At 37.2% G+C, this 13,159-nt stretch overlaps 1 protein-coding gene across 2 annotated transcripts in view; it reads right to left on the bottom strand.

The window, feature by feature from the left end:
- The window catches only part of LOC116770824 (myosin heavy chain, non-muscle), a 40,114-nt gene that overhangs the window by 11,483 nt on the left and 15,472 nt on the right, over positions 1–13,159 (bottom strand). For both annotated transcript variants that reach the window (XM_061521095.1, XM_061521094.1), the window contains exons 2-7: positions 4,347–4,503; positions 3,564–3,685; positions 2,834–2,857; positions 2,269–2,361; positions 1,773–2,202; positions 360–1,699 (exon numbers count right to left, since the gene is read on the bottom strand). In XM_061521095.1, the coding sequence (XP_061377079.1) occupies positions 360–1,699; positions 1,773–2,202; positions 2,269–2,361; positions 2,834–2,857; positions 3,564–3,685; positions 4,347–4,503 (2,166 nt within the window). The remainder of the gene's footprint in view (positions 1–359; positions 1,700–1,772; positions 2,203–2,268; positions 2,362–2,833; positions 2,858–3,563; positions 3,686–4,346; positions 4,504–13,159) is intronic.

Below are 13,159 nucleotides of genomic sequence, written 5' to 3'. Positions count from 1 at the left end.
AATATAAAGAATTCTGTTTACTTCAATGTCCCCGTCTCTGTGAACAGTCATATTCATTTCATATCAATTGAATCGGCGGACTGGAGTCCGTGGATACGCGTCTATTAATTATGTAATCAATATTTAGGGCATTGTTCATCGATGACACAAGGATCGCTACAATGAGAGCCGAAACAAAGCCAGCAGCCGGGGACAAACAATAAACCATCGGCGTACCCTCGCCGGCTATTTACATTATAATAGTAATTCCTACATAATAATGGCGTTGGCGTGTTTTTAAAACACGACAGTCGCATTCCTGGGAATGTATCATGCGATAGAATAGATTATAGAATTTTAAGTGTATGTGAGATGCTCACTTTAATGTACAGCCTCCACCACTGCCAGTTCCTCAGCTTGAGGTAGGCGGCGCAGTTTCTTTGGATGATCCTTATAGCGCTCAGCTGCTGCAATCTCTTCTGATAGTTTCTTCTCGCCAGGAATCCCCTGCAGAAGGCTTGGAAGTTCACTATGAGGTCGGTTATCTTGTAGTCTCTCTCCTCCTCCAGATGCGCCAGCACTCCAGCTCTGAAGAAGATCTTGGATTGACCGACGCGGTAGAGGTTGTGGTCTAGTTCCAACGCCTCTATCATTTGCTCGCACGCCTTTTTGCCGTCCATGAAGCCTTTCGGGATGATGTTCGGCGTGAGGAGCTCGTAGCGCTGTCTGAACTCCTGGAACGGGATCCTGTTGGGGAAACCTTGACGGCAAATCCTAATACCTTCGAGCACACCGTTGCAGCGCAACTGGTCCAAGACCAAGGGCGCCTCTATCTTGCCGGCCCTCTTCTCGTGGTTCGGTATGATACACCTGACGAAGTTCGGGTTCGTGTTCCTCAGCGTTGCCATCAACTTCGTCAACTGTTCCTTGTACAGTTGGGAGACCGTTCTGAACATCCCGTTCCTTATTCTCTTGCCGAATTGCGTGTCGGTCATCGCTTGCTGCGCCATGCCGACTATTTCGGCGTCCTTCCAAATGTGGCACACGAAGGGATCCTGCGAGGACTGCAGCAGCGACACCACGTTCTCGTTCAGAGGATCCATATTCTTCATGAGCCACTTGGCGGCCGAGTAATCAACTTTCCCCGCGTAGTGTATGATGGAGAAGTCAGCGACGCCTCTGAAATCCGTCTTCATGAATTTCGGATGTACGGAGTGTGACGACACGAGCTTCTCGACGAACGTCTTGTCCGTCGCCTTGGGGAACCAGCACTCCTCGTCGAGCAAGGCCATGATGCCCATGGGTTTGTCGATGAGGTCGATCGTCGGCTGCAAGTCCAGACCGAAGTCGATGAATTTCCATTCGATGCCTTCTCTCTGGTACTCCTCCTGTTCGAGGATGAACATGGTGTGGTTGAAGAGCTGTTGCAGCTTCTCGTTCGTGTAATTAATACACAGCTGTTCGAAGGAGTTCAGTTCGAATATTTCAAAACCGGCCATATCGAGGATCCCTATGAACGATGCGCCCTGCCTCTTCGTTCTGTCCAGCGACCTGTTGATTCTGTTGACCAGCCATCTGAAGAGACGTTCGTAGCAAGCCTTGCCGATAGCCTCGACAGAGAACTCCACCTGTTCTTTAGTTTGTGCTTTGGTGACGAAATCACGACCCACTTTAATCCGCGGCTTGAGGAAAGCTTTTGTCATTTCTGTCACAGAAAGACCTGGAAAAGAATTAAATTCATGAATATGTACTTCAAAAGCGGCGTAAAAGGATCAAACCAAACAATTTCTTACCTAGCAAATGAGCAATTTTCTGTGCAACAGTATTATCAGGCAACGTGGCCTGATCCGAGTTCCTCTCCTGTTTGAACTGCATCGAGCCGAACAGCAGGACCGCTGAGACGATTCTGAATATCGAGTTGAAGTCTTCGTTGTTCATGCCCATGATGTGCATGGATTTGATGGTGGCTTGGAACTCCGCGGCGTCGTCGATGCCCGGCACCGGCAGCGCGCCGTTCGTGAGGAAGGGATAGCTTTTGGGGTCTTCTAGTATGTACTCCGCCTTCTGCTGAGAGGTCGCGCCCGCTAACAGCTGATAGAAGATGTGGAACGTCCGCTCGTCCTTCGCCTGCCTGATGGCTCTCGACTTCTCCAGTAAATAGGTTTCAATATTAGCTCCAGCTATGAAACCGGACGCGTCGAAGTTAATTCTAATGAATTTACCCTGCAACGATGAATATTATTATAATAAAGTCCTTCATATCACAACACAAACTCGCATATGACTTACAAAACGCGATGAATTGTCGTTCTTGACTGTCTTGGCGTTACCGAACGCTTCGAGGATAGGATTGGCTTGAAGCAGCTGTTGTTCTAATTCGCCCTGTAAAAAACATTGAAATGAATCTCTAAACGTTGGCTAATGTACGGCCATGCATTTGACTTTAAAGCTCCCATAATGTACTCCTTATATGACCCAATCGGTACTTCGGGATGCGATTGACCACTAACATATCGATTGTTTGGGAAGGAGTTGAATGTAGTGCATATAATGGTCAGTATTTTACATATAATGATATGTGTTATGTCCTAAGTATATAATTGGTTTGATTACTCATTACCTCAAACGACGGTCCATTGCTCTGCGTACAGAGAGTGTAGCAGCGTGTAATGATTCGCATACATTATACATAAGTGATATTCAGCGCAGTCATTGGCATGCGGCTTATATAATATAAATTATTTACATTAAATACAAGAGAACACTTACAAAGGAACTGTTATATACAAAAAAATATAATATGTGTTTCTTATCTCAGTGTATGATATAATTAAATTAATGAAATTTCACTTACTATGATCAACTGCGGCGAAGGTCCCTGTTGTGTCGGTCGCGAGCGTTATAGAATAGAAGAAAAAGAAATATATTACGTCTGCTGAAATGTTTGTGCATTAAATTCTATGTATTGTACATAATGTATACATATACTAATTCTTTTCAAATTAACAACAAATACCACTGACTATATTGCATAGCAGGATTTTTATATAATGAAAAAAACATGACTAACAGTAAAAAATGATATCTAATATGTTTTTTAAATCTTTTATATACAGAGAGAAATTGATAACAAAATTTTCTTATAACTTAAAAAAAAAAAATTAGTCTAACATAAGTAGCTCTATATATTATTTAATTTGAATAATAATTATGAACAATATAAAAACGAATTAAAACTCACAGAAGTAGAATCTTTTTGCTTAAATCTTTTTACAAGCAAAAAAAAAATATATGTATAACACGATTTAGCAAAAATTACTGGCATCTAGCAATAACGGATGACCTCAAAATGTCCACGGGTGTTATAATACGTGAATCTTATAATAATAATATTGTTTAAGAGCTTGTGACGTGAAAAAAAAATAACTACTCCGTCTTACCCGGACGCGACATTCGAACCGGTACACATGAAAACGCTTTAACACAGAAAAATAAACGTTACAGAACTAATATACAATTTATACAAACTGGAACAATTAATGTACACTTTGTTTGAAGTATTAATGTGTGATGACGTCACTCACCGCGCCCGAGCCTTTGGGCTTGGAGGCTGCGACGTACGCGAGGTACTGTATCACTTTCTTGGTGTTCTCGGTCTTGCCGGCACCGGACTCGCCGGTACACAAGATGGACTGGTCCTCGCGATCTGTTACACACGGAACATGTACTATGCCAACCATTCAGCTGCATTCATTTTAGCATTTAAGCAATTCGGCTAATATTATATGTAAAAATTCAACTAGATAATGTACAAGGAAATTTAAATTCAATACGATTGGAAAACGAGTTGCAGATGTTGGTTCAGATTCATTAATTAAAGATTAGGGATTAAAAGAAGGAAAGTCTTAGATCTCATTAAGTACTAAAATAATTTCAACTTATATCACAAGTTAAAACTCGTGTGTAATGACATTGCCACTTGGCAAACGATTCAAACACGTCCCATTAGTTCATAGTCACATCAAATATGAAGTACACTGAAAGGCTTTTTCTGTTTGCGTCATTGAGCTTTACCCTAAAACGTTCGACGCTAAAGAAGAAATAGTGTTGGGACCTTATTACGATAATCTAGAGTTATATCGGTAAACTAGTACAAATAAAAAAAAAGCATCACAAAGAGAATATTAGAACATCCCTATAACATTGCAAATTGAGACCTAAGTGGGCTAGTTTTGAAGAGAAAATATAAATAAAAATAATGTACGAAAATATGTGGTGCTCTGATTTTAAGTCAAAAACATTTATTATATATACATATCTAAGTATACATTAATGGCGGTGTGTAGGTGGTAGGTTTGGTAGTATACCTTGCAGCATGGAGCGGTATGCTGTGTCGGTGATTGCGAACACGTGCGGTGGTACCTCGTGGCGTTTGATGCCCTTATAACGCTCCATTATCTTCTCCGTGTAGATCGGCAGCTTCTTGTACGGATTGACCACCACGCAGAAGAGACCAGAGTATGTCTGACAGAAGAACGTTAGATTAGTTGAGGTAAGAAATAAATTCAATAAAATATATATAATGTTAACCAACGAAAGATGATAAAGAGCTTTGGATGGTGCTAACCTGATACTAGTGTAGGAAAGTTTAAGTTCCGGTATTTACAAAAAATATCCTGTTTGGTTGGATAAGTCTTATTAGATCCAATTTAAATTGTAAAGAAAATTTAGATCTGAATTTCTTTATTTAACACTACCGATAAAAATACGTTGATAGCGATCTTAATAATAGGCTGCTAAGATCCATTTCTCAAAGACAGTTAATGGCCAGCTGGTTGTCAAGACAGGAAGACGATTGCTTCTATAGAATTCGTCACGACCAACATCATGGTTGGAATACACCATCAATAAAGGGTCAATGTTATGGTATTTGACTCTGTTTGATGAGTGAAGCGTACGACTTCATTTTAACATCAGTTTCCACCCGGCGCTACATACGATTCGTGACAAATAAACAGACAGTATTTAATACAAATCGTTTTACTACTTTCTGTATGACTGAAACAAACTTATAAGTTTATAATTTTCCAAATATGTGATATTAATTGACAGTTAACGTGAACATTTCTAATAAAATCTAAGTATTATACAGTTGTTGTTACTTTAAGATCGAATCTCGGCTAGTTATTCACTAAGAAAGACCTAGAATTATCTATAATGAGACTAACCGCACTATGCTAGGGTCGAAACAGATCATTCGAATGCAATAAACAAATTATAAAATCGAAACAAACAAGCAATTATAACTTGTTATCACAACAAACATTAATTGGCTATATAATTATGATATATTTTACCTAATACTAATTAATAATATAATGTAAAGGAAGTATAGAAAAGATTTATCGAGTAGATGTCGAGATATTAAGAGTAATGGAAAAATAATTTGTGACTTTAGAAAAAGTATTCTTAATCTATACGATATTTATATATAACCATATAGTTCATATATTTTAAATTTGCAACAAAATTCACAATCTATTGTAAATTCAATCTGATGTAAGATTTTATATCGATTTTTATTAAATCAATCCAACGTCGTATGTTCTCGGCTACATCAAACGGCCTGTTATCAGTGAGTGATAAGGGAGCCAGTTATTGGCGTTGAATCAATTTGCGATCTGACCCTATACAGGTCACCGTAATGTTATATAAACATTAAACATCATAGAACAGTCCTCTGTGTTGTTGGACGTTATGCCATAACATTGTAACTTTACGATCTCAGAACAAGATATATATGAAAAATAATATGCTGTGACAAATTTTTAGTTTGACAATTATTTCATTATTAATTAATAAATATTACATGACAGAAATCTTTATAGATGCCGTAGTGTGATAATTAAATTGATTAAAACATTCGTTAGGTTTATTCCATAGTGTGTCGTTTGATCACTGATGCAACATCTGTATGACCAGCCGGCCCAGTTTCCACGACACGCCCGCCTAATTTGGTCCGAGCTGTCCCAACGTGTGGTACCTTGGTGAGTACACCAAATGGTATTGCCATAGACAGTCTGAGAAATGTTACGAGATTTGACAGCTGGACAAACTCCTTACATATTTGATGTGTGTTACTATTAGTTTAGAAATATTTGAATGAGTGATAAAGAATAATGGCTTAACAAGTAACAGTGATGAAATCTTGAATCAGTATTATTGTTTTATAAGACTATATTAATATCATATAGTTTCTAACGGTGATATTCAATGATTACGACAAGCGAAACCTGCGGTCGGGGCTTGTTTTGACGCGTAATCCGTGTCAAAGGCTAAGCAATATCAACCCTCTATACACTACAATAAGGGTGAAAATAACAAAAACTTATACCGTCTGTGTAATCAGTTGTTGAACAAAAATATGCTCACAAAGGAAAATCGTGGCACCATCAAGTCTGATGACTCACCGGATAAGAATTCAGCTCAGAGAATGTTATTTTGTTATATAAAAATAATATACATAAATTATATTCGTAATAGTGATAACAAACCGGAGGCGAAGATGAATATAGAAGAAACCTGCCCATAAGGAGAGATCCAAGCAACGTCCTTCACAGTTTATTGATGACCTGATTGTAAAAACGAGTACAGACTACAGTTTGACTTTTAAATAAATAGGATGATAACAGAAAATAAGATCGAAAAAAGAAAACGTCTAGACATCACAACAAAAACAATATTCTAACTAGTTCAACGACAAAAAAATGTCTTATTAAAACAACACTTTGTAAGCGCAGGATTTATTTTTTTTCTTACTTCCAATAAACATGCAAATAACGCGAGAAACCGAGGACATAACCTAGTGTTTTATAGAATACATATTATATCATTTAAACAATCAGTGTTCCAAGATCCATACATAAAACATTCACACCCATCACATGAGTGAGGGTGACTCACATTATGTTCAAGAATTTCAACATATAGAAAAAACAAGATATCGTTATGGAGAGGCGCTCGTAACGGTTTTTATATTCATACAATATGTTGCCGGCGGCTTCGTCTGAACAGACTTCGGATTTCAGCTCAGAAAGAAGCTAATAGTGTGCTCATATATATATGGCTATGGTAACCAACCGTCAGCGCAATCTATCGTCTGAGTCATATGGCTGCATACAAAACATATTCCTTCTACGTTCGGCATAACTCGAGCGTTTCTCTGAAGCATTGACTATATCATAGTTAAATTACTTTAAAATCCATTAAGTGCTTTTTGCTATGAAGTTTATTAAGGGGACCTATTATACATAAACTTTCGTATGTCAGACTATGAGAGACATCAGTATAGCCTGATGAAGATGATGAATGTCAAGGGACGATGGCGAGCTGACGTTATCACAGACGTGAGATGATCAACATTCATTCATGACAGCATCTGTACGGGTGTTGTTTCACAGAGAGCGCACGATAACATCAACAAAGCTTCGTCTGTGTCGCGCGATATCTGTCCGTGGTTAGTCCATAAAACAATCGTTCTTATAAAATTATTCAATATCCACATTAATTAAAAATATGAGTCATATAATAATATGAGAGGAGTTCTAATATGAGAAACCAATGTCCCTTGATTCAGTTCGATCTGATGGGAATGTTATCAAATAATCAGCTGCTAATCTAGTGCAAGGCCGTCGCTTATAAGACCGGAATTGGTTATCATTGATTACTAATTAAAAGATAATCCATAATTTTGTACTCATACATTAAGCGCTGGTTTCAAACGTCACTAACAACTATCATAGCTCTGTAATGGCATCAAAAATTACGTTAGCATTTCTTCACTCCTTATCAAATTATATATAATCGTCCGGCCCAGGAGGTTGCACCTTATCTATCTCCCACATAACACGATGCATTATTGCGATGTAATAAAGTCGATGTCTCTATATGTGCTGGCAGCGAGTGAGTCATAATGTACATTTATGGTTACAAACGAAGGTTTATAGTACGTGACTTGTGCTGTTAGCCATATTTGGTTATTTGGTGTCGTTTTCAAAATACGCGAAGTGTACCGAACGGCCTTTTCTTGTACGCCATATGTTTCACAGCAATTCGTGTTACCGTCAATTGCTATTATTATGAATAATTTTAGCGAAATAATGTGTTAAATTTAGTTATGATATTTAGACAACTCACTGGCCGCTAGACTCGACGTTTGATACATTTGCTATCAAAAAGAAAACACACATCACTAAAGCTGTAGTGATTTTTAAAATAATAGGTTTTTTAACTTTATATTTGTAGAAAAGTAATATCTAAAATGTTATCTGTGAACTTGTGCTGCCATCTGTGATGGTTTAGTTAACGTCAAAACTACTTTAAATAAAAACGTTAGTTCTGTTCTGCACTAAATAGCGTTGTTTTATTATAGGTTATGGGCCCAGAAAATTAATGAAAAGTAGTGTTTTAACAAGTATTTCGTCACGGTACGAGTGTTAAAAAGACTGTTTCGACACGCGTTTACACTGTGTTGTGTAGATTGGCTGGACATTCGTGAAATAAAAGTATTTTATTCAGAATTACGATGGCGGCAAACTACTTGGTAAATGTACCCAAATTACGCGGGCGGGAAAATTACAGCGAGTGGAGCTTCGCGGCAGAGAATTTCCTAATCCTTGAAGGCATGAAACATTGTGTAAAGCCAGAAGGAGCTGTAGTAGGAGCTGCAGACGACGAGAAAACTCGAGCAAAATTGATTATGACAATCGACCCGTCTTTGTTTGTACATGTGAAAAGTGTAAGAACAACGAAAGAACTCTGGGATAAACTACAACAGTTATTCGATGACAACGGTTTTTCAAGAAGGATAAATCTGTTACGGAATCTAATTTCGATAAGATTGGAAAACTGCAGTTCAATGACGTCCTACGTGACTCAAATTATTGACACGGCTCAAAAATTAAGTGGCACGGGTTTTGAAATAAATGACCAGTGGACAGGCTCATTGTTATTAGCAGGATTGCCGGATCGATTTTCACCGATGATCATGGCAATTGAGCATTCAGGCATTAGCATAACGGCTGATTCTATCAAATCGAAATTGTTAGACATGGAGTCAACCATAGAGGAACGTGATGAAGTTGGCGGCGCGTTCGCAGCTCGTTCGAATTCTAAGTACAAGAAAAATAAAATGGCGTCAAGAAAAAATGTCAATGTTGGTAGCACTGCCGATACGTCAAAGTCAAACGTGACATGTTACAGATGTAAACAAAAAGGCCATTATAGAAATCAATGTACTAATAACGAAAATAACGCATCGAACTTCAAGGAAAAACCCCGAATGCAGTCTAATGCGTTTAGTGCTGTGTTCCTGAGCGGGAATTTCAGTAAAAATGCATGGTATATTGACTCTGGAGCCAGTGTACACCTTACGGCAAATGAAAGTTTGGTTATGAATGCGTCGTATGATCAGAAACAGGAAATTATCGTTGCGAACAGTGAAAAGTTGTCAGTTTTGTGTTCTGGCGATGTGAAAATTATAACTACAACTGGTGATATTGATTACGAAATTATGGTTGAAGACGTTTATTGTGTTCCAAGTCTGGCGACTAACTTGCTATCAGTCAGCCAACTCATAAGCAAAGGAAACAAGGTATCTTTTTCTGATAGTAGTTGCTCGGTATATAACAAAAATAATAAGTTAGTAGCAACAGCATTACTAGAAAATGGAGTGTACAAAGTAAACTTACAAAACCAGGAACATTTGGCTGCATCAGTTGTATCAGGTGTTACATGGCATCGCAGATTAGGACACATTAATAAAGACTACCTGAATCAGATGAAGACTGCAGTACAGGGTATGTCTTTTGATGAAAAAGTGGATATTGGTAAATCTTCATGTGATACATGTTGCGAAGGCAAACAGTGTCGGTTACCTTTCAAGAGTATCAATCAGAGAAGCAGTGACCTATTAGATATAGTCCATACAGATATCTGTGGGCCTATGGAAAATATATCCATAGGAGGATCCAAATACTTCTTGTTGTTTGTCGATGATTGTAGTCGAATGGTGTTTGTTTATTTTCTAAAACACAAGAATGAGGCTTTGAGGTGTTTCAAAGAATTCAAAGCCCAGGTGGAAAATCAAACTAAGAAGACAATCAAAGTATTAAGGAGTGATAATGGATTAGAATACTGTAATAAAGAGTTTGACAATCATTTAAAAGGTGCTGGCATAATACACCAAAAAAGTAATCTATACACACCGCAGCAAAATGGATTATGTGAGCGATTCAATCGTACTATTGTTGAAAAGGCAAGATGCTTACTCTTTGATGCCAACCTAGGGAAAGAATTCTGGGGTGAGGCTACTAACACGGCAGTATATCTACAGAATCGAAGCGTGGCTGCAGCATTGGGTAATAAGACACCGTATGAGATATGGACTGGCTGTCAGCCCGACATAAGCCATATCAGAATCTTCGGTAGTACTGCAATGGTCCATGTAGCTAAAGAGAAGCGCAAGAAATGGGACAAGAAGTCAGAAAAATGCATTCTCCTTGGATATCCAGAAAACATAAAGGGATACAGGCTGTATAACCCAGAAACAAAGAAAATATTGACTAGTAGAGATGTGGTTATAATAGAGCAGGAATCAAAATCTGAATGTCAGATGGAAGTTTCCTCTCAGAGTTTTGATTCAGTGGGGGAAGAAGAAGTTAATATAGATGAACCAAACTCGGAATCTGACCACACAGATAGCTCAGAGGACACATTTCTGGATGTGGTTGATGAGACATATAAACCTAGTGATTCTGAAGCTGAAGATATCCCGCAGATTAGACCTCAAAGACCTACACGAGAGAGGAAGCAACCAGACAGGTTCAAATGTTCAAATTTTTGTGCTGGTGAGAGCACATATGATGATGTGACAGGATTGTCTCTTCAGGATGCCTTAGCCGGACCTGAAAAAGAACAGTGGAAAATAGCTATGGCTGAAGAGTTACAAAGTTTCAAAGAGAATGATGCATGGGAGATTAGCAATCCTCCTCAAGATGTTAGAGTTGTAAAGTGCAAGTGGGTGTTACGTAAAAAATATGATTGTGATAATAACATTCGGTTTCGTGCGCGTTTAGTGGCGAAAGGTTTTTCACAAGTTCAAGGTGTGGACTATACTGACACTTTCTCACCTGTAGTGAGGCATACCACATTGCGGCTTTTATTTGCTCTGTCTGTTCAACTTAATCTTGATATAACACATCTTGATGTGACAACTGCTTTCTTGTATGGAATTCTTGAAGAAGACATTTATATACAAATACCTGAAGGTTTTTCTGAGAAAGTAGAGAAAGGTCAAGTTCTTAAATTAAAGAAATCTATGTATGGTTTAAAACAGTCTTCAAGAGTATGGTACAAGAGAGTAGAGGAATGTCTTTTAAAAATTGGCTTTGTTAAATCTAAGATAGAACCTTGTATGTTTTTGAAAACACAGGATAAGTTAAAAACTATTGTTACTCTGTATGTCGACGATTTCTTCATTTTTTCAAATGATATTATAGCTACTAAGCACTTAAAAGATGTTTTATCTGACAATTTTAAAATTAAAGATTTAGGTGAAATCAAGAAATGTCTTGGAGTAAATGTAAAAGTAAATAAATGTGAGAAAACAATATCAATAAGTCAGGAAGATTATATTGATCAGCTGTTACTTAAATTCAAAATGAGTCAATGTAAAACTGTTCAAACTCCAATGGAGACTAAGTTACATGCATCTAAAGATGAGAATAATGTAGATAAGTTATTGTTTCCTTATCAACAAATGATAGGTTCTTTAATGTATTTAGCGGTTCTTACAAGGCCAGACATTGCATTTGCAGTTAGCTTTTTAAGTCAATTTAATAATTCCTATACCAAACAGCATTGTTCATATGTAAAACGCATATTGCGATATTTAAAATTGACCAAACATTATGGTTTAAAATTTTCTGCAGATGGGAACTCTGTCATTGAAGGATTTGTAGATGCTGATTGGGGTGGGAACACTATTGATAGAAGATCCTACACGGGTTTCTGTTTCACTTTGTCAGGTTGTGTAATTTCTTGGGAGACAAAGAAACAGAAGACCGTGGCTTTATCAAGCAGTGAAGCCGAGTACATGGCTTTAACTGAAGCATGTAAGGAATCTCTTTATTTAAGAAATTTACAGTTTGAAATAACTAATAAGAAGTACACTATTGAATTATATAATGATAACCAGAGTGCATTAAAGTTAACTCAAAATCCAATCTTTCATAAGAGAAGCAAACACATTGACATACGTTATCATTTTTCTAGAGAATGTGTAAATAATAATATTGTGAATGTTAAATATTTACCATCAGCTGAGATGCCAGCTGACTTACTTACAAAGAGCTTGTGCTCTAATAAGCATTATTATTTATTGGATAAGTTGGGGGTTCAGCACATATGTTAAAGTTAATAATTGTTCATTATACTGATTTTTATCAATATAACATTGTTAGATATAGTGGGGGTGTAGAAAAGTAATATCTAAAATGTTATCTGTGAACTTGTGCTGCCATCTGTGATGGTTTAGTTAACGTCAAAACTACTTTAAATAAAAACGTTAGTTCTGTTCTGCACTAAATAGCGTTGTTTTATTATAATATTTAATTCTATTAGATGAGAGTCCAGTGTGAAATAAATTAAACCGTATAATATTTGCTATGTACCCAGTAGTTTTGCCACAATGAACTTTCAATTGCGACCTATATTATTTTATTTATGTATTAATTATTCTCCTTTAATAGATTACACCTAAACATGCATTCAAGATCCGACAGTAATCAAGTACTTATATAACAATCCGTGCGTTTCTAGTGTTCATTAACTATTCATTACAATAATTATTATTCAAATCTTACGTACATTATGTTCAGCCAAAATAACCGTTTATAAAATACAATACGTACAATACAATACATTAAGCCAAAGTACATTTAAACGAGAAACCGTTTAGAATTGTCTGGTGGCCGCCCACTGTACTCCGAAATTGGCTAAAGAAACCAGCTCTGGATTTATGGCCCATTAGATAACAGATTTGCTCCGTATTGTATACATTAAGTGACATTACATAGAAATACGCTATTATACTAATTGTCTTATTTAAAATAAAGGAAAA

This window comes from Danaus plexippus, chromosome 8 (assembly GCF_018135715.1).
Source record: "Danaus plexippus chromosome 8, MEX_DaPlex, whole genome shotgun sequence".
NCBI lineage: Eukaryota > Metazoa > Arthropoda > Insecta > Lepidoptera > Nymphalidae > Danaus > Danaus plexippus.
Note: the sequence above shows the minus strand (reverse complement) of the source record. Positions and strands in the feature narration are given on the sequence as shown.